The sequence below is a fragment of the Anolis carolinensis genome, chromosome 3, assembly GCF_035594765.1.
Source record: "Anolis carolinensis isolate JA03-04 chromosome 3, rAnoCar3.1.pri, whole genome shotgun sequence".
In the NCBI taxonomy this organism is placed as follows: domain Eukaryota; kingdom Metazoa; phylum Chordata; class Lepidosauria; order Squamata; family Dactyloidae; genus Anolis; species Anolis carolinensis.
Window position 1 is genome coordinate 102,859,344 of NC_085843.1, and position 27,807 is coordinate 102,887,150.

A 27,807-nucleotide genomic window follows, 5' to 3' on the forward strand; every position below is an offset into this window, starting at 1 on the left:
AGTTTTAGCTTTGTTCCCAGAGCTCGAAAATCATTTGTGATCTTTTGAAAAGTATGCCTAGCGGTGTCATTGGTACCTACATGAATCAACATAAGGTGGGGAGGGTGATGGGGCTTTAGGAGCCTGCTGAGCCTCTGAGTGATATGGTGTATTTTTGCCCCCGGGAGGCAGCATGTTTCTCGAGCCATCCCATCCGGTCTGGAAATGATGGCTTCCGTTCCTCTAAGGAGGGAGTCACCTACTACCAAGACCTGTTTCCTTTGAGGATTGACAGGGTCCCTTTTGTGCAAGACAGTGTGTATGTCCCCTGAAGAGTGTTCCTGTTGAAGTGAATCATGTAGGTGTAAAGTGTTGTCCTCCTCCTCAACATCCCCAGTGCATTCATCAATGACAATCCATTGAGATACATCCGAGAGCCCATTACTCTCCCAAGGATGTTCCTGTTGCTCCTGGTCTATGATTGGGGATGGAGCATTTGCATGATTACATAAGTGTGACTGTGGTGATGCACTGTCCCTGTCAGGGCTATCCCCTGCGCATTGATCCAGGATGGTCCACTGAGTGGTATCTAAGAAACTGTGGTCCTCCACAAGATGTGTTTCCTGATTGTATGTTAATGATGTAAGAATTTCAAATCTGTTGTGTAAATGCAGCTGAGCAGAGGAGTTCTGTGGAGGCTGCCTGGTCCTGCGTCTCCTTCTATGGGTGACCTCCTTCCAAGCCTGAGGGTTGTCTACCTTTGAGTTGATCTCCCCATAAGGTTCCTGATCATGGTCTTGGTGGTAGTCGATGATCTACGCCGGGAACTGGACAGGGGGAGTGTGTCCCTGCTGGTTCTGCTGGACCTCTCAGCGGCCTTCGATACCATCGATCACGGTATCCTTCTGGGGCGACTTGCCGGGATGGGGCTCGGAGGTACTGCTCTGCAGTGGCTCTGGTCCTTCCTGGAGGATCGTTCCCAGATGGTGTCATTGGGGGACACCTGCTGGATCCCACAACCATTTACCTGTGGGGACCTGCAGGGGTCAGTACTGTCTCCCATGTTGTTCAACATATACATGAAGCCGCTGGGAGAGATCATCCGGAGTTTCGGGGTGCACTGTCATCTGTACACAGATGATGTCCAACTCTGTCACTCCTTTCCACCTGTCACTAAGGAGGCTGTTCAGGTCCTGAATCATTGTCTGGCCGCTGTGTCGGACTGGATGGGTGGGAGAAAGAACTCTTGTCTGCCTGAGGCAAGTGTAAATGTTGCAACTGGCCACCTTGATTAGCTTTGAATGGCCTTGAAGCTTCAAAGCCTGGCTGCTTCCTGCCTGAGGGAATCCTCTTTTGGGAGGTTTTAGCTGGCCCTGATAGTTTCCTCTTTGAAATTACCCAGCTTTTTGAGTCTTGCTCTTTATTTATTGTCCTGATTTTAGAGTTTTGTTTTGTTTTTTTAAAAAAAATAATAATACTGGTAGACAGATCTTGTTCATTTTCATTGTCTTCTCCTTTCTGTTGAAATTGTCCACATGTTTGTGGATTTCAATGGCTCCTCTGGCATGATAGTTGTGAGAATGGTCTCAAATAATATGCTGTGTCCAGGTTGGTCCATCAAGTGCTCTGCTCTGGCTGACTTCTCTGGCCTTTCACGTTCCTTGATTCGTGTCTGGGCAATGCTTCGTTTGGTGGTCCCAATGTAGACTTGTCCACAGATGCATGGGATACGCTTGACTCCTGCAGAGGCGTGAGGATCCCTCCGGTAGCCAGAGTTAGTTCATTTTCACGGTCCCAATTCAAGGTGCGGGTTTTGACCTATCGAGCTTAAGCGGCTGAGGGGGAAAAGGAAGGGGCCTGAGGCTGTTAGGAATGGCGGGAGTTGAAGTCCAAAGCCCCTGGAGGGCCCAAGTTGGGTGTAGAGAGAACAAGTCTTGGCAGGAAAACAGTCCCTAGGTCTGAGAGGCGCGGAAGGGCAGCAACAAAGGGGGCTTCGAGGAGCGAAGGGAGATGTGTGTGTGTGTGTGTGGGGGGGGGGCTTGAAGGAGGGCCCCCTCCCCCGACTCAGGCGCTGCTTCCCCTCGCAAGCCAAGCCTTTCCCTTCCCCTGGGCGCTGCGGGAAAGCAGCGTGCGCCCAGTCTGTGGGGGCGCCACGGGCACGACGTGGGCGAGGATGCCGCCCCGAGGCGGAGGCTTGAATGAGGTCGGTCATTCCCAGCCTGCGCGCTCTCGTCTCCGCTCTCCCTCCTTTTCTTCTGCGCCTGGGAATGGCAGCTCCGGGGGATTTAGGCGCGCCAGGGCCGCCCCCGCATGATCCACTCAGCGCCATCCCGTGACTCCCTCATCCGCGGTGGGGAAGCAGCCAGGCATGGAGGCGCGGCTGGGCATGGCTCTGGGAGGCGCGGGTCCCTCCTGAGGCGGCTCGGCCTCCTTCTCCTTCTCCGTCTCCGTCTCGTCCTCGCTCTGCCTCTCCGCCTCCATGGCTTCCCCGCGGCTGGAGACCTTCTGCTGCCCGAACCGCGACGCCGCCACGCAGCTGGTGCTGGCCTTCCAGCCGGAGGTCTTTTGCGGGGTCTGCCTGGGCAGCGCCGGGGCCGGGCTCTTCTTCAGCCTCCTGCAGCTCCTCCCCAAGAAGGGCCGCGGGGCCAGGAAGGGGCCCAAGGCCGCCGCCGCCTCCGCCGCCGCCTCCTCCTCCGCCACCATCCTCCTCCTCGTCTCCGCCTGCGACATGCTCGGCGCCCTGGGTAAGGCAGCCTCACCGCCTCCCTCACCGCGCTACGGCTTGGCGCCACTTTACATCCACTTTAGCGGGGGGTTTAAACACTTCAGCAAGACAGGTCCCGGGCCGCACCGAACTACAAACGCCAGAATTCTGCAGGAGGCAGAAACCGGATTTAAAGTGGATCCATGCTCTAGTGCAGGCATGGGCAAACTTGGGCCCTCCAGGTGTTTTGGACTTCAACTCCCGCCGGTAGGCTGTTAGGAATTGTGGGAGTTGAAATCCAAAACACCTGGAGGGCCCGAGTTTGCCCAGGCCTGCTCTAGTGTGATGATGTCCCTACTAAAGTCGCAACATAGATTGTGAGGTCCGTTGGAAACTAGGCAATTGTGGTTTATATATCTGTGGAGTGTCCAGGGTGGGAAAAAGAAGTTTTGCCTGCCTGAGGTAGTTGTGAATGTTGCGATTGGCCACCCTGATTAGCATTGAATAGTCTGGCAACTTCAAAGCCTGACTGTTTCCTGCCTGGGGAAATTCTTTGACAAGGGAATTCCAGACTAGAAACAATCAGGCCCAGTTAACACCTCCCAACAAAGCATATGGACAATTTCAACATAACAGAGGATACCATGAAAATGAACAAAATCTGGCTACCAGTATTTAAAATCTCTAAAATCAGGACAGTAAATAAAGAGCAACACTAAAAAAAAAAAAAAACCAGAGGAATTCCAGACAGGAAACAATCAGGACTAGCTAACACCTCCCAACAAAGGATTCCGCCAGGCAGGAAGCAGCCAAGCTTTGAAGCTGCAAGGCTATTCAGTGCTAATTAAGGTGATCAATTGCAACATTCACACTTGCCTCAAACAGACAAGAGTTCTGTCTCCCATCCTGGACCTTCCAGAGATATATAAACCCCACTTGCCTAGTTTCCAACAGATCTCACAACCTCTGAGTATGCCTGTCATAGATGTAGGTGAAATGTCAGAAGGGAATGCTTCAAGAGCATGGCCTTTCAGCCCCCAAAACTAACAGCAACCCAGTATAATGAGTCTACCACACAATTAAACAGACAATAACACTTTCAAACCAGGAACATTTGTTTTTCAAATTTTGTCACATAGTGTAATTTTGCTGAAACAAAGGTTTGAGTCTGTTGAACCATCCAAAAGCAGAGGTGTTGCTGTCTCAGCCACGTCCAGATTTACAACATTGATTCATGTTTCCTTTACACCTTGTACGCATCACCAGACGGGAACTTTGTATGCAATATTGTTACTCATTTTGCACATGAAACAAAGTTTGTGTATGTTGAACCATCCAATAGCAAACGTGTCACTCTTTCAGCCACCCTTGTGGACAATGTTACATTTTGGAGTATTTCTGATGAGTAGGAAAAGGAAGGCCTACATCCATTTGCTAGACTTCACAAGGGAATGTATTGATTGATTCATGAAAAGATGTCTATCCTGGCATCTCAAGGTGGGATACAATATAAATACAACGAAGTATCAGTTATCCAGAAATCCAACATGTTCCAAAATTGTCCACCCAGGTGGCTGAGAGAGTGACATCTCTGCTTTCTGATGGCTCAATGGTATACCAACTTTGTTACATGCACAGAATTATTCAAAATATTGTGTATAAAAATAGCCTGAACCCACATGCATAAAGTGTATATGAAACTTAAATTCATGTTTTGTTTATATTTGTGTCCAATTGCCAAGATAGTTTATTTTGTATATATCAATATCTTAAAATCTGGGGGAGATGTGTGTGAAAAGCCATCCCATTGAATCAAGACTAGTCCCATTGAATTAACTGAACATTAATTCAATGCTTGATTTAATGTTCAAGCACTTATCAATTGGATTTGGGAGAATGAGGAGGAATTTTGACATTTCAATCCGATTGTATCCTTGCTGTTTGAGTAGAAGTAAATCCACTGGGTCCAATGCAGCTTGTTCCTAGACAGTGCACTGTGGTGTTACATTCTTAAAAAGCTGAACACGTTCTCTTTCAGAAAGTAACAAATCATGAGTATTTTTAGGGATCAAAACCAATCCATCCTTTATGGTAAAATGTATTATTTAGAGAAATAAAATACATATGCAGCTCTGTGTCTGGGAATTTAACATTCTTCCTATATTCCATTTGTTTTCCTTATTATGTTGTCGCAGAAGGGTATTAAGTCAAGCCCCTTGGTATGAATGGAATTGCTAAGCCCTTCTTTTGGGCTTTACAGTCAAACCGTGTTGTTCACTCTGGTATTCTACAGTTGTATATCAAACATAAACTAGAGAGGGGGGCTGTGCTAATTCTAACAGTAATTGTCATAAATGTAAAAACAGCCTTTACAAAGGAAATGGGGCATCTCTTTGAAGGTAAAAAAGGAATATTATAGTTATTTGGCACATTTTAGATTGACTTTGTTGCAGTTTTAAGGGTCCTGTGGGACATCGTGGTTTGAGAGTAGAACTATGACTCTGAAAAAGTAGTTTTCAAATCCTCATTCAGCCATGAAAACTTACTGGGTCACCATGGGCAAATCTCACACTCTTATGACCTCATCAGATAGGGCTTTTTTGGCGGCATATGCCAGTCCCGCTATAGTTTAGACACAGAGCCAGCCAGCTCCCAATCCACAGTGTAAAACTACTTCTGGCAAGGCTCCATGGCTAAACTACAGTGGAACCAACATATGCCTCAGCGGCGCCAACATGAGAGGCTTCCCATGCTGCACCAACAACAATGGGGGGAAACCAGACAGCTGATGCTTCCCCACATGGGATGGGATTATGGATAGATCAGGTTATGCAGGGCCTGGGGCAACAGGTTCCCCATGCCCTCTGATGGGCACCGCCAAATTCACCATGAACTATGGCGATTTCAGCAGCTAGTATGATAAGGTCCCAAGCTTCAGAAAACCCTGTGATAGGCTTGCCATAGGGTCACCACAAATCAGAAAAAGTTTGAAGGCACACAACAGTAACAAGAAAAAATTTAAATTTCATTATTATTATTATTATTATTATTATTATTATTATTATTATTATTTCCATAATGTATACATTACCAATTTTCACAAATGCAAATACAAACACCATGCTACAGATGCACACACTATGTATTGCCTTTTCAGGATTCAGTTCCATAAGAAGCTTACCATTCACAGAGAAGTGGGGAAGCCGTGACTTACTAGATGTTTTTTACCTGCAGCATCAATTGGTCCTAGACATAACAATCAAAGACAGCTGCAGTCTAGTAACAACTGACATTTCATAAATTAATAATACATTAATGGGAAAGAAGTACATTATATGGTATATGTGTACTCAGCCCCTTCCTATGTGTATGCTTAATGGCAGACTCTATTCCTACTTAATGAGAGTTAGTGTGATGTAGTGGTTTGAATGTTGGAGTAGGACTCTGGAGAGAAGGCTCAGCCCTGAAAACCAACTGGATGATGTTTGACAAAGGCATACTCTCAAAGCCTCAGAGGAAGGCAATGGTAAAACACCACTCTGAACAAATCTTGTTCAAAAATCCCCTGTAATAGAGTTGTCATAGGGCCACTGTAAGTTGGAAGCTGTGTGAAGGCACAAAACAATAACAACAGTACATCAAAGACTACATCTCTGAATATCATGGTTTGATTCCCTCTTGGCCATGGACATCCATTGGGTGATCTTGAGTTTGTCACCCACACTCAGTCCCATAAGAACTCGTAATAGGATCACCTTGGGATGGCCATGAGCCAGAACTGAGTTGAAGGCATACAGCATCGATGTTAAAAAAAATAACCCATGGATTTGTATGCTCCCTCTCTTATGTGTTCTGATTCCTTCCCTGATTTTTTTGGTATGCAAGAAAGCCAAATGAGTCATAGCTGTGTTCCAGTTGGTGCTTGCCCAACTCATAATTTGAAATTCTGATTTAGAGTACAGGTGCAAACCATAGTTTTACAGTTTTTTCATTATATGAGAAACCACTCACCAACATATTCAATTCTTACACTTCTTATATCAACTTCACAAATTACGGTACCAGTGGTTACTTTTATTGCTATATTTGGAGCAGGCCGTAAAAGCCTTGATTGGCCAGATATTATTAATTCTGTATTCCTAGGGATCTTCCACACTTGGCACAAAATGTGTCTCAAAGTGACACAAAAAAATACCAGTTTTGGGCCACGTGTTGTCCCCACATGGCTGCAATATGCACGAGTTCCAGGGGTCTGGCCACATAGCCTAGCTGTGGCAATGCCAGTTTGGCAAAAGTGGGCATGGACACATCCTCTGTACTTACCTGCACCCATCTCCCCCAATGAAGGGAAGCCTCCTTACTGTCCCACGTCACTGGGTCACGTCATGGAATAAGCGGTGGAGCTTTGGAGCAGGAAGCCCCTCCCCCTCCTGCAAAGCTCCATCGTGAGTGTGGGATGGCTGCAAAGTTACAATTTCAAAGCCCCCTACCCCCAGCATTTTTTAAAGCCTGGGTCACACTTGATGAAACTATTTATCCTAGGTTTAAAACACATTAACCTGGTGCATCATTTGGATGGCCCAGGCATTATCTGACAGTGTAGATGCACCCCCCGACACAACAGGATCTTCTACATAAAGAAGCTTGATAGCACTATCACAACATACTATATTAACCAAAATGGAAATAAATGAGGTTATTTATCTAGACACGAATGAATCTATGCATCATTTGCAAATTTATTTTCACACATAGTATACTACTACTACTACTACTACTACTAATAATAATAATAATAATAATAATACAGTAGAGTCTCACTTATCCAACATTCTGGATTATCCAACGCATTTTTGTAGTCAGTGTTTTCAATACATCGTGATATTTTGGTGCTAAATTCATAAATACAGTAATTACTACATAGCATTACTATGTATTGAACTACTTTTTCTGTCAAATTTGTTGTATAACATAATGTTTTGGTGCTTAATTTGTAAAATCATAACCTAATTTGATGTTTAATAGGCCTTTCCTTAATCTCTCCTTATTATCCAACATATTCGCTTATCCAACATTCTGCCGGCCCGTTTATGTTGGATAAGTATTCACACCTGGAATACTGTGTCCAATTTTGGGCACCACAGTTGAAGGGAGATGTTGACACGCTGGAAAGCGTCCAGAGGAGGGCGACTAAAATGATTAAGGGTCTGGAGAACAAGCCCTATGAGGAGAGGCTTAAAGAGCTGGGCATGTTTAGCCTGCAGAAGAGAAGGCTGAGAGGAGACATGATAGCCATGTACAAATATGTGAGGGGAAGTCATAGGGAGGAGGGAGCAAGCTTGTTTTCTGCTGCCCTACAGACTAGGACGCGGAACAATGGCTTCAAATTACAGGAAAGGAGATTCCACCTGAACATCAGGAAGAACTTCCTCACTGTGAGAGCTGTTCGACAGTGGAACTCTCTCCCCCGGGCCGTGGTAGAGGCTCCTTCTTTGGAGGCTTTTAAACAGAGGCTGGATGGCCATCTGTCGGGGGTGCTTTGAATGCGATTTCCTGCTTCTTAGCAGGGGGTTGGACTGGATGGCCCATGAGGTCTCTTCCAACTCTACTATTCTATGATTCTATGATTCTAAGTGAGACTCTACTGTAATAGTATTATCCACCTGGAAACCGATGTCCTCACTGCAGGAGAACATGCAGATCAAGAATAGGTCTCTTCAGCCATCTACGGACACACACCCAAGATGGAAGACAATCATCCTCGAACTATGAGGGATCGCCTAAGAAGTAATAATAATAATTTATTTGTAACCCACACCACTCTCCCTGAAGGACTCAGGGTGACTTCCAAAATAACAAAACCATGGAAAACATTCAATGCCATAAAATTAATCACATTAAAAACATTTTAAAACATGTTCACATGAATTTAAAAACAGAGAAACAACTTTGGCTACAGTGTGGACTTACTTACTTACAAGCCTGACTTACAGCAAGTCAGGCATCATTGGTCATACTAAACAGTTAAAATTTGCATAAGATATAAAATATAAAATTAGACTTAAATATAATTAACTCGACTGCAGTATCATCTATTACATTTCCTATATTGTAGAACTTTGATTATAATATTCACTTGGCTGGAAGGCAGCCCTTCCTTCATTTTTGCCAGGTAATATGAAATGAAATTGATTAGAAGACATTGCAGAATCTGTCTCCAGACATCATCAATTGAAAATATGAGCCCATGGCATCTTCCGTCTTCAAAGGACTGAATGTTGGATTTGATTAAAAGTATTCTTGTTTCCACTCTCCAAATGGTTTCAGATCATGAATGAACTCCATAGTTTCCTCCTCAGTCCTGACCTGACAGCAATTCAAAGATCGAGCCTTTAGGAAAGCATGTGATTCTCCAAGCTTGGGAATTCCATGCCCTACCTTTGACTCCAGGCTAAGAGTGTAGCATGCAAAGGCATACAATTCCAGCTGTGTTGGAGATCAACCCTTCCACTTGCCTGGAGCAATAATGCATTTCTTGTAGCCTTATATAAAGCCTTGTGTAAAGCTGTTCAAAATTTCAGTAATTGCTGTAATTGTTCTTTAAAAAATTAATTGATATTTTCTACAATGTACATAAGGGAGCGGGAGGAAGTTATTTTCAGCAGTTTTAGCACATGTCTAATGAATCATCACTGAAAGGGAAAATGTTGTAAAGGGCAAGTAAACAAACTATTTTATAACATTATATTATGTTACATCCAAGTGTCTAGTTCCTATTATCTTGACATCCATTATTTAAACTACTAAAGTTTTTGAAATGTCAATGTTTCTTCTGTATAAAGGAGGGATCTTGTTCTTTAAATCTACTGTTCATCTTTTCTTTTAATAAGTTTCTTGCTATAATTGTTCATGAAATATTTACATAAAACAAAAAGTCATTGGCTTCTTAGTGATAGCACTCACTTCTGGAACTCTACTTGCCCTCCTGTGTGTGATTTAGGTACCTTTTGAAAAAATGCATTTATTTGTACAAGACTTTCAAGAATAGGCAAATGTTAATGTTCCTTTAATTGTAGCTTATTGTTTTTTCTTGTAGAAGTGATATCTTAATATTTTGTTTTTATTAGGATTTTATGTAAGTCGTTAAGCATGCCCTGGAATGTTTCGGAGGAAGTATAGCGTGTAAATCAAAGCAGCAAAAACTGGAAAATAAAACTGGTCAGGCGCATAGCTCATTAACTCTAATATCTCTTCCCCTCTCCTATAGGTATAATCTTCAGATCAACTGTTTGGCTAGGGTTCCCAAACTTTATAGCAAACATATCCGTGGTGAATGGGACTGATATCTGGCCTGCTGCGTTTTGTGTAGGAAGTGCGGTAGGTATAATGTGTGGGATAAAGACTAATTAAAGATGGGAATCTAATACAACATAAAGTGTAGCTAAAATTCTAGAAATTCCAGAGGTGAATAAAAGGAAAGATAGGGTCACAATTACAGATCAATTTAAGGGAGAAATTATGCAAGAAAATTCCTGTAGGGAAGAATGTTCGGACTTGTAAACACAGCCATTAGAGATCAGTTATTTAGTTGTTAAGAGAATAATGTGACTTATCTAGAGGTGAATGCTATGGAATTTGGTTTGGTGGAAACCTATACATTCCAAATTTCCAGCAGAACTCTATGAGAAAAATAGTCCGCAGTTTTCCTGATGAATAATCCTTTTTGTTCCACTGTTTTCCATTTGCATTCAAAAGTGGCTACTGCAAAGTAATCCATGTAAAACAAATAGCAGTTACCCCATAAAGAGTTCTGATCTTTGTGCTGGCTCTGTGATTCTGGGAGTTGTTTTCCAGTACATCTAGATGGCACCTGTATGGGCAAGGCTGACGTAGAGCGTCAGAAGTTGGTGATGGAGCCAGCTTTTTGGCCATGGCTGACTGTGTGTAGTTGTCTACATATACATATATCTTGTCTTAATCCAGTTTTTAGTCTGAAGTATACTTCCAAAATATAGGCACTAGATCCTATGTGATCTTGGAAACTAAGCAAGGCCAGTGCTTGGATGGGAGACTGCCAATGGACATGTGCTCTAGGTTAAATTTCAGAAGAAGGAACTCGTAAAAACAGCCCTGAATATTCCTTGCCTAAGAAAATCCAATGAAATTCATGGAGGTCTTCGTAAGTTCACAGTTGACTTGAAGGTGCATGTGCACACACACAGGACCAGTTAAATCAGTGTTGATGTAGTAAGTTCCCATTGTTTCAGTAATTCTGTCTTATTTCAGATTTTAAAAATGGTTTCAAACCACTCACCTTTCTAAGCCAAGGAATTAATAATACAACTTCCTTATCCACGGATTTGATATCCATGATTTCACTTACCTATGCCCCCCCCTCCCCAATATTCTCTCTGTGTTTGTGGATCTCTTTGTCCTGCAGTGCCCTTCAATTGTATGCTTACAGCCAAAGTATATTAAAATATAGGGTTCATCACATATGTAGGCTTGGTTGCACTGCAGAAAATACAGGCTATCTTTTTCTGTTCTTCCTTTTCTGTGATCAAGTGGCATACAATCAGTTTCAGGATAATAGCATTCAATATTTAAGGTACTTAGAAACAGCAAAACCCAGGGCTCAATCACGCTACACAATTATAGCACTATTATTCCACTTAAACTGACAAGATATATCCTGTGGAATCCTGGACTTTGTATTTTGATGGCACACTAGAGCTCTCTGACTGAAATCCCCTCTCTTTAGATGTGTTTCTTTGTGTGAATGAATTATTAAACACACTATAATTCTAAATTTAAAAGCATACATGCAAGGCTGCTTATTCTAGGGATGTGGGCTCTACTATTGAAACTCTCCTGCCCTTATCTTTAGTTGCCACATTGTGCATGAATCACAATAACAGTAGTTGTATGCATTTACATGCATTTTCTTCAGCATAATTTTATGTTGGCAGACAGAATGGATAAGCAATTACTTTTTGTGTTGTCAAAGGCTTTTATGGCCGGAATCACTGGGTTGCTGTGAGTTTTCGGGACTTCACAACCTCTGAGGATGCCTGCCATAGATGTGGGCGAAACATCAGGAGAGAATGCTTCTGGAACATGGCTATACAGTCTGGAAAACTCATAGCAGCTCAATTACATTTTGGATTATAATTCCCAGAATCCCAACCCAGAATTGTGCTATAATTCTGTAGCATGATTGAGCCCTGGGTTCTGCTGTTTTGTTTTTTTAAAATCATTTTTATTGCAAGATTTGTAAACAACAGTGTTACATTTTCTTTAACACACACACACACACACACACACACACACACACATATATATATAATTTTTCTTAATACAATTAAAAACCAAATTGACTGCTAAGGATGATTAGGGAAGGGGGGAGGAGAGGGTGGGTCGGGCGGGGAATACGAGGGGAGAGGAAGGAGAAGGAGCAGGAGGAGAAAAAAGGGGGGAAAGGGAGAGAGAGAAAAAGAATGTTAATTAAAAAACAAAAAACAAAGAAACAAAAACAAAAAAAAAACTATAAACACAGTTGCTATAATTTTCCTACTACTTCCATAGTCTGTACTGTGGCGTTTTTTTTTTCCTTTTTACATTTTTTACTGATAGATTATTTACGAAAAGAAAACATAAATATGTATATAAAGTTGGATTATTAAGAACCCCAGGGTGATTTTAAAAGGCAAATGTAATCTATACAATTATAAAGGAGAATGTAAAAAGGTTCTGCTGTTTTTAAGTGCTTTACATAGTGAATGTTATTGCCCTGAAACTGAATAAGCTCCAATGTTCACGTGGAAGGACAATGACTGTTTCTGTGATATCCAGCCTCCAAAACATTTGCTTTGACATAGTACTTTAAAGGCCTTTTATGTTTCATATGCTTTTAAATGTTCTTATCATATGTTGTGGGTAGAGAACACAAGAGGGAGACTTAGTATGTTCCTGAATAGCAAGGGGGTTGGACTGGGTTGCCCTTGTGGTTTCTTACACTCTTTGTTTCTTTGCTTCTGTAATCAGATATATGTCCATGTGTAAAATTTGCAGAACTAAAGTAGATCAAATCCTGCTCATAAAAACTGTTTTGATCCTTAGCAATGTACAGTTTTACACACTTCATTACATAATCTTGGATGTATTATTTCATATTAAGAGTTAACACTGAACCAATAAAAGAATATTTGCTGACCCGGGCAAAAAATGTTGGAAGGGTAATTAACACTGGCCAATGGGAAAGAGGTTGCGAGTTTTAGGTATTCTAGCGATCTAATTGTTATAAAGTCCACTATTGATGGTATTTAACCCCCCAGATACTAGCTAAAATATTTTAAACCAGGAAAAACGTATGCTGGAAATGTGAGGAGAAACGTACACTCTGTCATATGTTATGGAATTGTAATAGAGTTAAGAACTATTGGAAGAAGATACCTAATACAATTAATAGTATTTTACTATTAGAATTTATGCTGCAGCTGTATCTTCTCAACATGATAGATGTATAAGTCAATAAACCTACAAGGAGAATTATTACGTGTATGATACAACAGAAAGGATAGTATTGGCAAAAAAGTAGAAAATAACTAAAGTAACTGCTATCTACGCTTGGCAACTCAAATTAAGAGAAGCCAAGGAAATGGACAAACTAACTAGAATAATGAAGGGGAGCTCCCTAAGCAAGGTGCAGAGAGTGGGAGAAAGTAGAAAAATATTTTAAGGAATAAATAGTCTATGTATAGAGAAATAAGTGTTGTGCATTTAAGTTTCTCTTTTTATCAGACAGAATGCAGGAAGACTTAGGAAGAACTACCTCAAAGGGAGGGAAGGAAGTAGTGTCTTTGTATTTATTGCTTAATTGGATTATGTTATGTTTGATTGGTTTGTTTGTCTCTTCTTTGTATCTTATGGTGTTGAATGTTTTTTCTTTCTGTCTGAAAATCAATAAAAATATTACAAAAATTAAAAGTTAACACTGTTAAGATCTACCCGATACTCTAAAGCAGTGGTTCTCAACCTGTGGGTCCTCAGATGTTTTGGGCTTCAACTCCCAGAAATCCTAACAGCTGATAAACTAGCTGGTATTTCTGGGAGTTGTAGGCCAAAACACCTGGGCACGCACAGGTTGAGAACCACTGCTCTAAAGAGATATGGCATTGAGGAATGTTCATTCCCTCCACAGATGTGGATCCAACTTTTGTACAGTGCTGGCTTTTGGTGGCTCTTTTGCTATGCTGTTGATTCCTACTTGGTTGTTAGAAGATCTGCAGGTTTAAGGTACAACTAAATAAAATGACATTTTAAAAAAGGACAGTATATTTAGAATGAAGCATATGCCTTTTCGTTAATGTATCTGCGGATATACATATGATCTGTCTTTTTGCACATTTTTTGTCTTAATGAAGCTAAGTTGATTTCATTGTTGCTCCCTCATTTTCTCTGCTCATTGTAACTGCAATATGTTTATGTCCTCATTGAAAATTCCTAAATGCCACTGTATTTAATTTTAACAAGACAAGCATTGCAAGATTAAACTGGAACATCTTACAAACTCAGCTGATTTTGTAACACTTCAACACAAGATCAGTGGCTTTATTGTTAAGTATGAGGAGAAATACATGATATGTATGAAGTAGAAATAATTTATAATATGATCAGGCTAATGTCTTTATTTTTTTATTACTGTAATATATTTCCAGTACAATTGTGTTATATCACATGATGACGTGGGGTTTGGCCATCCTGCTGTGTGTGGAGGGAATTGCTATGCTGTACTACCCTTCTGTTTCTAGGTATGTATTCATTTGCTTAGCTTTTAACTTCACTTCTATAATTTCCTTGATGTCTCTGTGAATTTTATTAGACTTGGCAGATCACAAAGGTAATTAAGTTCAGCCAAGTAGGTTGTAAAGGGGTCTGCCATTCAAAAGCCAGCTCTTCTACCTTGTGTCTGTTGGTAAAGTGTTCAAATGCATCTGAAGGGAAATGAGCTACATAAGATAGATCAAGGCATTGTTTTAAGGCCCATGTTTATCTGAGGCTAGTCAGTGTCTGAAGCCCCTTCTACACGGTAATATAAAATCCAGATTATCTGCTTTGAACTGGATTATATGGCTGTGTAGACTCATGTAATCCAGTTGAAAGCAGATAATGTGGATTACCTGCTTTGATAATCTGGATTTTATGGCAGTGTAGAAGGGAGCTGTGAGAGATTGCCTTGGAGCACTTTCGATTGTCTTAAATTTCATGAAAGAAGTGTGTGTGTGTGTGTGTATAGATGATGTATTATATTAGTAGGTCTCTAGAGTGCATACAAGTAAAATTGATAATGTTCCTATGCTTGGTTTTGTTTTCGTATAGTGTTCCCCCACTACTTCACAGTTCGCTTTTCGCGGGCTCACTGTTTCGTGGGGAAACGGGGATATATTTAAACATTATTTTAATTGTTATGTGGCCTTTCTCCCCCTTGCAACTCTTCTCTACAAGCACCTGCTGGGACCTTCCTCCGGGCCCGTCATGTTGCTCTGGCTGCTTCCCTGCAGCCAGGGAAGAAAGAACGCTGCTCCAGCTAGATGAGTGACCGAGGGAGGGTGGGTGAGAGAGTGAAGGTCAGCGGCAGCAGCAAAAGCTTGGAAAAGGCAGCCAGGTCTGGCTTCTGCCTCCACTCCAGCTGGGCCACACTGGGAAACGTGGAGGACTTGGAAGAGGGGGCGGAGCAGAGACAGAAGCCGGACTTGGCTGCCTCTTCCAGGCTTTTGTTGCTGCCGCCGCCGGCCTTCACTCTCTCACCTACCCTCCCTCGCTCATTCATCCAACTGGAGCACCGTTCCTTCTTCCCTGGCTGCAGGGAAGCAGCCAGAGCAACATGACGGGCCTGGAACAAGGGCCCAGCTGGTGCAGGTAGGGAAGGGTTCTCTAGCTCCCTGGGTCTTGCAAGAGGGAGAAAGGCCACATAACAATTAAAATAATGTATAAATATTAAAATTAAAACAGTGTCCCTACTTCACGGATTTCCACTTATCGCGGTAGGTCCTGGAACGGAACACCCATGATAAGTGAGGGAACACTGTATAGGCCATTGCAAAATTTACCCTGATGTCTAGTTCCTAGCTGGGTTGTCTCTACTTTATCGTCTTACCAACCACCATCTTTTCATAAGTGGGCTTAGCTGCTGATATACTATCCATGCATGGATGTCTGACTAGTCTCCTAGTTAGACTGTAGACCCAACAGCAATAACTGAGCGAATACCACTACATGTATGAAGAAGCTCTTCATTTGGCAGGAATAAAATGAAAATTAAACTTTGTTCCATGTTCCTTTCTTTTGTCAGTTGTGAAAACGGTTTGGAGCATGCGATTCCTCATTATGTCACTACGTATGTTCCACTAGTGCTTGTTTTGGTGGCCAACCCAATCCTTTTCAGTAGGACAGTGACTGCTGGTAAGATTATGATGTGGAATTCGATTTTGTTGATATGAATTCACTTTAAAAATCCTGAACCATACATAGAGCCGGTCCTAGTTATGATACCAGGAACTAGTTATGACTGCAGGAAGGGACTGGCTTCAGAGGAACATCTGCAGCCTCCAAAGCCCAGTGGACTATGTGTGGTGCAGACAGCAGTTCTTTCAAATGTGATTTCAAGGGGTGCATATTTATGAATTAATACAGGCAGATAGATAAAGGGGACCAGGAAATATAAATCAGGAACTGCTGGCCCTGGACATTTGGGAGTTCAAATTTGGCTGATTTGATTATTTGCAGATTTGATTAATGTTTAGGAATTTCTAGGCCCTTCAGGGTAACTCTCTGATCAGCTTCCACTGGAAGTTGTTTGTAGTCATGCTAGAGGACCTCAAGGTTTCTAGTGACAATACCTCTCTAGGAATCTTTGGTTCCTCCATGGCAACTCTGTGGTCAATTTCCAGTGGATTTCTAGAGAGGTGTTCTCTCAGTGAGGCTCTTCCACTTTTGTGGGGTTCTTAAATTCTAATACCCATGAAAGTGGAGAGTGTGCTATATTATTCTATAGGTCTTTCTGATTGGATATCCAAAGCTCAAAGTATTTTCTATTTCACATTGCAACATGTTAGAGAAGCAGCTGGAATCTAGAATTAAGAGATAGGAATGTGGGGCTTCAGTGGGACTGCAGACATGTTAGGTACCTGGCATGCACATCGCAAAAGGAGGTATAGTGAAATCTTGAGGGGAAGTGCAGTTTTGGAAAAGAGTGGTTCAGAGTCAGAAGAGACAGACTGAAAAGATGCTGGCAGTGAGACAGAAGCCTCCCGAGTACCTCGAGAGGAAAAAAGCTATGGTTGGTGCCAGTCCAACAATAATTAGTTGCTATTCCCTGGCATGTTTCCAGGAAGACAAGAAATAATAAATATGGCACTGGTCCATGGTACATTAGAAGTAGAGGAATTAGACATTTTGCAGGGCACTAAAGTAGGAGACAGGAAGCTTACAGGCATGAGAACAGTACGCAACACTGACCGTGATGCAAATGCTCAGAGCTCATAGCTACAATTGTGTCCTGTTCTTTCTTTGAGTGCCGTCTTTAAGAAGTAGTTGCTATCATTATATTCAAATGGCAAGTACTGCTGAAGTGATTTTGATTAAGTTTTCAAGTAATCATTTTGGAAGTTGGACTGCTGCTGCCTCTCCTTGCTGTGATAAAAAGCAAGAACATTGGAGTTGGACATGCAGAGAACCATCTGTCTCCACAGTCATACTCAATATCTCTGTGTCCATTTCATAGATAATCTGGCATGTCCAATATACTTTGTATCTGCTTTCTAGTTGCATCTTTACTGAAAGGAAGGCAAGGAATCTATACAGAGAATGAAAGACGTCTGGGGACAGAGATCAAAGTTCGTTTTTTCAAAATTATGTTGGTGGTTGTTATTTGGTAAGACAATACGTTTCACCTAAATGGAGTACTTTCTTAGATAGAATGTATAGACGTTGAGCATTCCTTATCTGGCTTTCTGAAATCTGAAATCCTTCAAAATTTTCCACACTATTGCAATACTGTAGTGACAGCTTTGCTTTTGGGTGGTTCAGTGTGTACATAATCTTTGTTGTATGCACAAACTTATTAAAAATATTGTGTATAAAATTACCTTCAGGCTGTGTGTAGAAGATATATATGAAACACAAATTAATTTAATGTTCGGGCATAGGTTCCATTCCAAGATATCTCATTATGCACCTATAAGCAAACACAAATATTCCAAAATCATCCAAAACACTTCTGGTCCCAAGCATTTCAAATAAGAGTTATTTAGCCTATGTTGGGAAGAATTTCCTAACTGTGAGAGCTGTTCAGCAGTGGAATTCTCTGCCCCGGAGTGTGGTGGAAGCTCCTTCTTTGGAGGCTTTTAAACAGAGGCTAGATGGCCATCTGTCAGAGGTATTTTGAATGAGATTTTCCTGCTTCTTTGCATGGAGTTGGACTGGATGGCCCATGGGGTCTCTTCTAACTATGATTCTATGATCTGTCAGGGTTGGTTTGCATGAGGTTCACACTTGAGAGCTCATTTTTACTGATACCTAAATGTTGTAATATCATTTTGGTCCAAACCTTTCACTTCAAGAGTTTTTCTTTTGCTTGCTTTTTTTCCCTGGCAAATCTCCGTATTTCATTGCATAATAGTCACACTTCCTCCCTCTCCCATTATTTGGAGAAAAGTGGGGTGCAACTATTATGCAATGATGACTATTATGTGCTGAAAAAGCCCTATTTGAGGGTCTTCTTTCACTGTGTAATAGTCAGCTTGAGGGCACAGCCACTCAGGCAGGTGATGGTTCATTCTCCCGCCACCTGCCTTCTTTCCATTTTGGTACCATAGTGTTTGTCAGCTCCCAACTGAGTCAAGCCCCACAGCACCAAAATGGCAGCCACATCCTTAGTTCACTTAGCTGAGTGAGTGAACTAAGGGTGTGAGTATTATGCGACAAATGACAAAACACAATACAGTATTTGCTTTTCCCAAAACGAAATGTATTATGCTGTGGCGACTATTATGCAATGAAATATGGTGTTTTCCTCATGATCGTGTACTAGTTGTCCTTCATATACCACAGCATAGCATGAACAAAAATGATGGTATTTTAATTCTGTGGACCACAATCTTTCAGAAGAATCAAAGATGAAAGTTAGATTTTTGATTGATTTCCTTTGCTTCAGGCTATGTGCAGGGATTCTAAGCCAAGGAGATCTCATACTTCCATTACAATTATTTCATATTGCTAGCCATGAAATTTAGCATGAAGGAAACATGTATTTGGTTGAAGGAATATTATTTTAGCTATGCTTTTAAGAACATTGGATGTATATAACGCAAATTTGCTTCTTTCTGTATATCCTTATGCCTGTTTTAGTTGGTCATCGAATATTATCAATGAGGGCCTTTTGTTCTACTTGGAAATGCAGCCAGATATCAATGGAAGCCTTTTGAAAAATGTCCGAAGCGCTGCACTGATCACGTGGATCATAATGGTAAGGGACATCCTGAATTCTAAGAGGTCTGAAAGAGCTACATAGACTTTTCCCACTGGCAGTTGCAGGGGCGGTCCAACTGTAGGGTTGTGAGAGCCACGCTGTACTATTTCAGTACCCACCACAGCAGTAGAGGATGGCACTATACCAAAATAGCCACACTTTTGTGGTGACTACAAGTGACATTGAATTACTTGTAGTTCCTTCTGGTTTCTCTTCCCCATCCATTTTTTTGGATGTGGTCCCCCTGAAACACTGTTGTTTAGTGGAATCTGGTCTGGATTAGTATGGTCAGAAAGTTCTTCCTAATGTTCATTATGATAACCATAATGAGAAGCATTGGGCCAAGATAAAAAGAGGTAAGGTGATGGTCAAGTGAGTTGGCCAGGGACGAAATCTCAGGGATATTTGTGAGATGGTTGAAAGAAAAATGCATAAAAACACAATGAAAACAGTCAAGCTGAGTTCCTCACCACCAGAGTTTTATATGTACATTTTGCATTTCCCCCCCTGAATTGTAGCAACTGTTATCTTTACCCAGTGACCATGGCTTTCCTGTCAGTTGCTTCCTGCTCCTTCATCCATTATCTTCTACTTCTCTTCTTCCACATCTCATACAGCAAAATAAACATTCCAATACTTTCTTTTCTCATTGTGTTATCTCCTCTTAGAGCTTTTTCTGTCACTCATTTCCTTTTATTGTGGTAGGTTATCTCTGCTCTACACACGTGTCTTTTTATATGTGGTCCCTTTCCCACTGCCTTGTGTTTAACTCTTATTCCTACCCTTCCTTCCTCTTCCTCATAACAGATAGGTGACTGATCTTGACTGCTTCTATTTCAATCCTATACACATCTTGGCCTAAAACCACCATGTCTTTGAAACTAATCAGGGCCAGCCTTTGTTAAAACTTGCCTGGAAGACCAACAATGAATATTAGGTGTTGTAGGCCATATTGCCGGGAAAGGAAATGGCAAAATCAGCTTTACGTTTTCCTTGCCCTAAGAAAACCCTATGAAATGTATGGGATTGCTCTCGGTCAACAGGCAAGCACAGAATTCCAACCTACATTTCTTTATTGCATGGTTAAGCATTGCCCATTATCCCTTGCTGTTGGCTATGCTGACTAGGGCTTCCAGGAACTAGTTCAAAAATATCTTGAGAAAAAAAATGCCTTCTCATCTATGTTTTAGTCTTTTAGTTCTGCTGTGCTGTTTGCCATAAGAGTTTCTCATACTGACTAACCAAAAATGTAAAGTTGTTGTGGGTGGTATGGTGAGAAGCAGTTGCGACTGTGTCTTTTAACACCTCTCATGACTACCTTTTATGATGCAGACAAAATGGAAGTCAGCGAGATAACACGTTCATATTTCTCAGCTTTATATCACGCAAATTGTTAGGACAGGAAAGGGAAACTTGCATAATTTTCACACCTAGTCTTTGGAATTCCTGTACTGAGAGATTTATATGCTTCTGTCCTGACTATGATTCCATCTACACTGACCATTAAATGCAGCTTGAAGCTAGCTTCAAACTGCAGCAGCTAGACCAAAGAAAGTGTGCACAAGAAAGCCCTTACTGCACATCAGAGCTCTATGATGTGTGTAATTACAACCCTGGCCTCAATATGGTTCCAGTATTTTCTATGTAATAATCTCCACAGTAAAACCACTTTCTTTAGTGATTGTTTGAAACTGATGTAAATACTAAATGGTCAGTGAAGATGTGCCCTAAGGTTTCATCGCCATCATTGAAAAACATTTTTGTGTTGCAGGAAGCTTGTAGACCTACATGAACTTGAAGTCTTGTATGAATTTGCCTGACACTCTTGGTGCCTCCACCAATTTCTGTTCCTGTCTTTTCTGCTTACATTTTCTTCTCTCCTTTCTTAAAATTTAGTTATGATTTTAATATACGAATTGTATATTTAATTGTAATTAATGTTACTGAAAGCTAAAATGGTTCCCACTTCCCAAATCTCCACTGAATTCAGGGTCATAATAAGACTCATCATTACTTTTTTTGGTGATATAATATACCACATCGTTCTGTTGCATAGGGAGTGCTAAACCCAATGCAAGGCTTTCTCTTCACATTGGCCTTTTATGGATGGACTGGCTGGAAATTGGATCTGCAGTGGCGGAAGAGTGAAATACCCTGGGAGTCCTTGTCCACGTCAACTGTGGCTGAAAACGCTTATGGTTTGCCAGGCGAAAACTCTGTAAACTTCCAAGACTCAAAGAAGACATCTGTAGCACCAAGTCATCAGTCGGATGAAGCCTTAAGCATGCTGTCTGAAGGTAACCTTGGCAGCGACGACAGGCTTTCTAGAAATTCCCCTGTCTACCAGGGCTGGTAAATCTCAGGGCTTCCTCATGCACACATACTCCTCATTTAAAGACTTGTATGTGTAAATGAGCCATATTGATTTGAAAATATTTCTGTTTGTATATCATGTTAAACACTGCCAGTTTATCTATGCTGCTGTCGACAAGTGTAGAGCACTGCAGGGATGTCTATGAATTTAGGCTGTGACAGAAAACTTATTCTTCCTTGTTCCTTTATATTATTCAGTAGGTCTACCAATGGTACATCACTTTTTTATCACAGTCTTCCAACCATTTTCCAGACCCTTTTCCAGTCTTTCTACACTATTTAATGAGTCAACACATAGGTAAAGACCACTGATCTAATTGTCTTGCTCTAGTTCAAATTAACAGCAAAAATGAGAGGTGACTTTGAAATAGAAGTGTACAATGGTGTTGCTTTCAGGTTGTTTTTCTGATGCATAGGACTTATTAGCATTGGTTACCTTTTGATAGAGATTGTTTTAAATGTCTGTGACACCCCTGGCTGCGAGAGCACTGGAAACCAATACACTGAGGCCAATAAACAATCTAATATCTTTATTAAAGAATTGAAGAAATAAAACAAAAACAAGCAGAAGATAAAGTTCATCAATAAACCTTTTAGGAAAGGTCAAATATAGTTCAATAATATATTGTCCAATGTCCAATATTAGAGTTTAAAGTCTGAAATCCAAAAAACCGAAACGCACTCAAACAAGCAGTTTGAGTGGGGAAACGTCCAAGTCTTTTGCTAGAGTTCCAAAGCAAGTCCAAGGCAAGGAATTGAAGACAAGACTGGATTCACGGCACGACAAGGCAAGGCTGAAATCACAGCAAGGCAAGGCAAGGAAACACGGCTAGGCAAGGCTCGGCTAGGCTGGAAGGTAGTGGATCCAAACGTGGTCCACACTTGGCTGGAAGTGAAGTTAATCCTTCAACTGACACGTTGACTCCATGCTGGCTAGCCAGCGCAAGGAACTTTTAAGGAACTTCAAATCTTTCCACAGAGCAGGTGTCCAAATGCCCTTTTCCCAAGGGAAAAGAGCTAAAAAGACATCTTCAACCAGATGCGATCCTCCCTGAGAATTCTCAGGGGAAAACAGGTTAATCAGCAGATTCTCTAGCTGCTAATTGCGCGCTCCTTCTTCTGCCAGCTTTCTCAAACCTACTAGTTTCCCAAAACATCCGTCTATCAAAGGGAGGGGAACTGGTGGGAGAAGGCTCCGTTTCAAGGGCCTTTTTAATGAGCTGTGGGCTAGAATTGTCAATAGGGAGCATCTGGAAAGGGGCAGAATCTTGCTGAATCGGCACAAACCCCATTTCCTCGTCACTTTGGTCCATAATGGAGGCAGGATCACGGCCCAAGGGTTCAGGGGACATCACAATGTCTTTTATAATTTGTACTTGTAGTAGATCATAATGTTGTTTAATAAACATATTATGAAATCATCTTACTCTAGTAGCTTTCAACATTGATGTGGTACTATATTACCAATACCTGGGGAGTTCTGCTTTCTTACAACCTCCCCTTTGTAGCATGTGAAAGAGCTGGCTTGCTTATGCATGTTGGTATTGATTCATCCTTCTACAGAGAAACATCTTTTAGATCCATCCTTCCTGTTCCCTGCTTTCTACATGCTGCAAGTCTTTCCTGAGACATGCTTACCTCTGGGCTGCTTTGCATGGAGAGGTGTGCATTAGACTGTGGTGCACTATGTGGTGGTGGCTATTGGCGCAGATGGCATCTCTAAATGCATCTCAATGAATCAGTTGTAGAAGATAGGCCTGGCAGTTCGAAAAGGCAATTAATAATCAACCATGGAATGATGAGATCGGACACAGAGAGCTAGGTTAAATAAGGACCACTTTACTTACCTAGAATCTATTTATACAGTGAACCTGGAAACAGCAGAAGGAAGAAGCAACTTGATGCAGGTTCAGCTTTCACCCTTTGACTACCTCCTCACCCTTCCTTGGGTGAAATGCCTGAGCTCCAGGACCAATCCAACTAACAGCTACCAGAAGGTGACCTAGAGAATTCCCCACCCAAGTCCCAGGACTTTATAAATGAGAGCAAATCCCCCGATATGTCTCAAGGAACAATTCATTCCCTGGGTCCCAGCACCCAGATTTACTATTCTGAAGCCCTACCCTAAGTTGAAAGTGTGCCAAACTGTGAAATCATATTTATCGGCCCTACCCATATCATCCAAATCCCCCAGATACAGTCAGAGACTGGGGAGAATATCCCTATGACAGAGGGCAAAACATACAGGTTTGCTATAATAACCAAAGATGTTTGTGTGGAAGGCTACATATAGAAGGAGGGCAAGGGGCAATATCTCATTTGTCTTCAGTTATTTTGGATAAAGCAGATGCTGGCTTCATTCCCTAGCATTTCTAATAAAATGATCAGAATTAACAGGAGAATCCCATTGAGAACTTGAAAACTGCTGACAAGAACCTAAAATACTCTATAGATCTGACCTTGTCATTAGGGAGACTAGAGTAGCAGATTTAGAGTGTTACAAATGTTCATTACAGTTCATTATTTAATTCATTAATGGTGTATTTTTACTGGCAGGAGTGAGGTAGTGCTCATGGAATTTTCTCCCTCACCTGCCAAAATAACTTGGCAGGATTTGCGTAGTGTGGATATTGAGCTGGGTGGGTGGTTTTCTTTTCTGCAGTGCCTTATGCATCAAAATCTTGGTTGTGTCACTAGCTGGGCAAATGGCTGGAAAATGTTGGAACTCCCTCACACCAATTTGTGTTTACTTAGGCAAAGATATCTTGTGGCTGGGAAAATAAAATTATGCAGATTCACACAAGTTAAGTGCCTTTAAAAAATAACACTTTCTCCCCATTTTTTAAAATTGATAGTTTATTTCTTAACTACACAAAATTGTTGAAACCACTCCACACCCATTTCTGTTTACATAAGCAAAGGTGCTGTCTTGTGGGTTCAGTTTAAAAAAAATCTTGAAAGCAGGAACCAACAAAGTGATCCGCATCCTTAATAATTAAATACGTAAAACAATTGCCACGGAGGTGGTAATTGATCATCTCAAGCTGCCTGCTTTTCTACCGCCATGGTTTGAAAACTGTCTGAGCTACTTCTGGGAGTAAGTTTAAACTGCAAAATCCCTTTGAAATATAATTCCTAAGGAAAAAGAGGTCAGGGTGGGAGTAGGTATGATGGCAGCCAGATCTAAAGCAGAAACTTTGACATTTCTATATAGGGAACAAGCTGTGCGTGATTTTAAACCCTTAAATGCACAAGCTGTTCATTTTTTTACTACAGCACTTGCATTTTAAAACCATCTAAGAAATGTTTTCTGAGCAGCAGATGATAAACTGAGAATGTCAAATACACGGTAACGTAATACAGTAATTACTGTATTTACAAATTTAGCACCAAAATATCACAATGTATTGAAACATTGACTACAAAAACATTGACTACTAAAAGGCTGACTGCGTTGGATAATACAGAACATTGGATAAGTGGAGGTTGGATAAGCGAGACTCTACTGTAGTAATAATAGTAACAATAACAATAGAAAACCTACTAGGTAAACTTCGGAGTTACTGCCTCTCAACTGTGCTTGCCTCACAGGGTTGATTCAACTCCCAACAATGTCCTTTTATCTCGACATCCCTTTAGAGAACGAACACAGGTTTCCCCCCCACCCTAACTTTCAGGGAGAAGGAGGAAGAGGCACAAGGCGGTAAGTAGAATTCTGGGAAATATAGTTTGGGAAGGCGAGGACCCATGGCAGAGGATTCAAAAGGCCCCACCCTAAACTACATTTCCCAAAATTCTGCTCACTTCGGAATACTGGGGCTGCCCTCGTTAAAGCCTCAATGTGAGAGTGGTTGCCGCTAGTCTCTCTGGGCCAGCTATGTACCGGAGGGGCTTCTTCCTTGCCAGGCCATGCAGCCAGGTATCCCTCCTTCCCTCCCTTCCGCTCGCCTACTCTGGGCCCCCCTCGCCGCCCCCTTTAAGGAAAGAGCGGGGCTTCTCCATCGACTCTGGGCTTCGCCATCCTCCTCAGGGCCCTCAGGAACCAAACCCAGCCCTTTGGGGGGAGAAGCAGCGCCCACGACGGAGACCTGGAGTCACTTAGAAGACTTGCATAACTTTCGAAAAATCATAGGTCAGTGTTTTAAATCTTACGTTTTGTGTGGGCCACCTGCGATTCTTAATATCTCATCGTATGTATGAATCTTATGAAATAGATACAACAAACAAGGTACAAACAACTTTTTTCACACCCCTAATGGCTATAGCTGACCATGTTCACCACTAGGCCTAAACTGATCCTGGTGCTGAGACAGAGAGTTTGGAAGGGCTGCTTGAAATCTTCTCAGAATGAGCTGGTCAGAGAATAAGCATGTTTTTGTAATTTTTTACTGGTGTACAATCTCGGGATGCTTTTGTAGACCTAGATATATAAACTGCCAAATTCAGAGCTGTGTCCCAATTCAAACAGTTTGATGATGGTGTATTGGAATTAACAAGGTCATTAGAAAAACAAAGTCGAAGAGATATATTGAAACCATTAATTCCTGTCATCATGTATCAGTCCTGATCTTTCTTTTGCTTATAGAGGGGCTAGGGGCAAATTATGCTGTTAGTAGCTGAAACCAGATTGCCACCTAGTATGCTGGAATGCCAAAAAGGGTTTAGAAGTGTAATTAATGATTTTTAATTGTCACACCAATTTGTGACCTTTAAAAACGCACCCATGGAAATGTACATTTTCTTGCAAGTTTGTGGTTTGCATTGTGAAAAGTTTCCTGGGGAGCAGGGAGCCTTCCTTTCATTTTTCCATGGTTAAATGAGTGTAAACAATTGAATTTTAAAATTCATGCCAAATTCCTCTGCATCACAAAATAGTTTCTGTTAAACACTTAACACAACACTGTATTTAAAACTGGTACTATGATTGAGCAGAAAAAAAATGATTAGATGTGAACTATTAGTATCAGCTTAACAAGAAGAATGCCCCACATCAGTTGGCTGTACACTATATGCTACTGTTGCTTTTGGCATTTAATAACAAACAAACCCTTTGATGTCCAATAGTTCAACCAAGTACTACTTTTTCAATGGATATGTCACAAGCCTTAATGCAAGTCATGTGGTCCTTTCTTGTTTTAATGTATTTTTCCTTAAGCCTTCAGGAATCCTTCCTCCAGATATTCTGACTCTTTTTATTTGGGAAGCCAAGTTAGAACCTCTAGTTCCTGCTTCCTTGTGCTACCCAATCAGCCTAGAAGTGCAATGGCCACATTACAGTACACAATTGTTTGATCCAGATTAAATTAAAAGACACTGTACTTACCTAAGCTTCCAGTCAATGGACTCTGTGGTGTGGGAAACACATTAAAACATTTGTGCTGTGTTGGTTTTAAGTATATTTTTTCACTATACAATTACATATCACATTTGTCAGTTTGAATTTCATGGTTTGACTAATCACAGGTTTGATTAAAATGTCATCTCTGTGAATCTCTAGTTCCTCCAGTATGACTCTATGGTCAACTTCCAGTTGATCATAGAATTGTGCTGGAGAACCTATAAATTTGTATAGAGGTGTTTTCTCAGATTAAAATAAATAGCATTTTAACATTTTGTTTTTGCAGTTTTTCTACTTTTGCAGGGGTTCTATGCCCCTAACTTCAGCGAATATACAGTTTTATTTCATTTTTAATCAGTCAGCAAAACAGTTTCCTCATCCATCCATGTCTTTCTTTTCTCCACCTCTCTGAATGTAATAAGAGATCTCTCTCCTTTGTTTTGCTAGGTTCTGATGCTAGCACAATTGAAATCCACATCTCAAGTGGAATCCATGAATTAGATGGTAACGATGCTGATGTTGAATAAATGGAAAACAATTCCAATGAGGAGCTGGAGATCCCAAATGTCTATCATGGCAATGTTCAGTAGCCCTTCTTTGAAAATCATTCCATATACAAGCCTGAACACTGCTTGATTAACTTGTCACAGTTTTCTAGTCTATACAAAACCATATTTCGAATAGATAAAGTGATCCAGAATATGTATTCAAGCCATGCCTAGATTCAACAAGTGGTAAAATGCTCTGCTTGTCCTAAGTCACTGACATTTTGTATGATTTATTTCTTTTTTGACACTGAATTTGGTTGAGGTGTGAACTACACAATGTCACAGCAGAATGTGAGTACACAAAAAGTGCAGTCAAACCTGCCCACTTTTACTTACT

At 41.3% G+C, this 27,807-nt stretch overlaps 1 protein-coding gene and 1 long non-coding RNA gene across 6 annotated transcripts; both read left to right on the plus strand.

The window, feature by feature from the left end:
* The first annotated feature begins 2,046 nt into the window (after window positions 1-2,046).
* gpr143 (G protein-coupled receptor 143) lies at window positions 2,047-27,679 on the plus strand. Of its 5 annotated transcripts, XM_062975290.1 has the most exons (11): window positions 2,307-2,723; window positions 9,951-10,060; window positions 13,884-13,978; window positions 14,401-14,493; window positions 16,035-16,144; window positions 17,507-17,615; window positions 19,091-19,208; window positions 21,268-21,508; window positions 25,176-25,287; window positions 25,615-25,716; window positions 27,370-27,679. In XM_062975290.1, exons 1-10 carry the CDS (start codon window positions 2,459-2,461, stop codon window positions 25,697-25,699), a joined length of 1,338 nt encoding a protein of 445 aa, XP_062831360.1. In that variant the 5' UTR covers window positions 2,307-2,458; the 3' UTR covers window positions 25,700-25,716; window positions 27,370-27,679. The 5 variants fall into 5 exon arrangements, with proteins under 5 accessions (XP_062831362.1, XP_062831360.1, XP_062831361.1 ...); XM_062975291.1 differs by lacking the exon at window positions 25,615-25,716; XM_008107195.3 differs by lacking the exon at window positions 25,176-25,287.
* On the plus strand, window positions 2,730-4,818 carry LOC134297521 (uncharacterized). The gene is made up of 2 exons (XR_010004291.1): window positions 2,730-2,957; window positions 3,005-4,818. It is a non-coding gene; the product is annotated as an uncharacterized LOC134297521 (long non-coding RNA).
* Window positions 27,680-27,807: the final 128 nt, after the last annotated feature.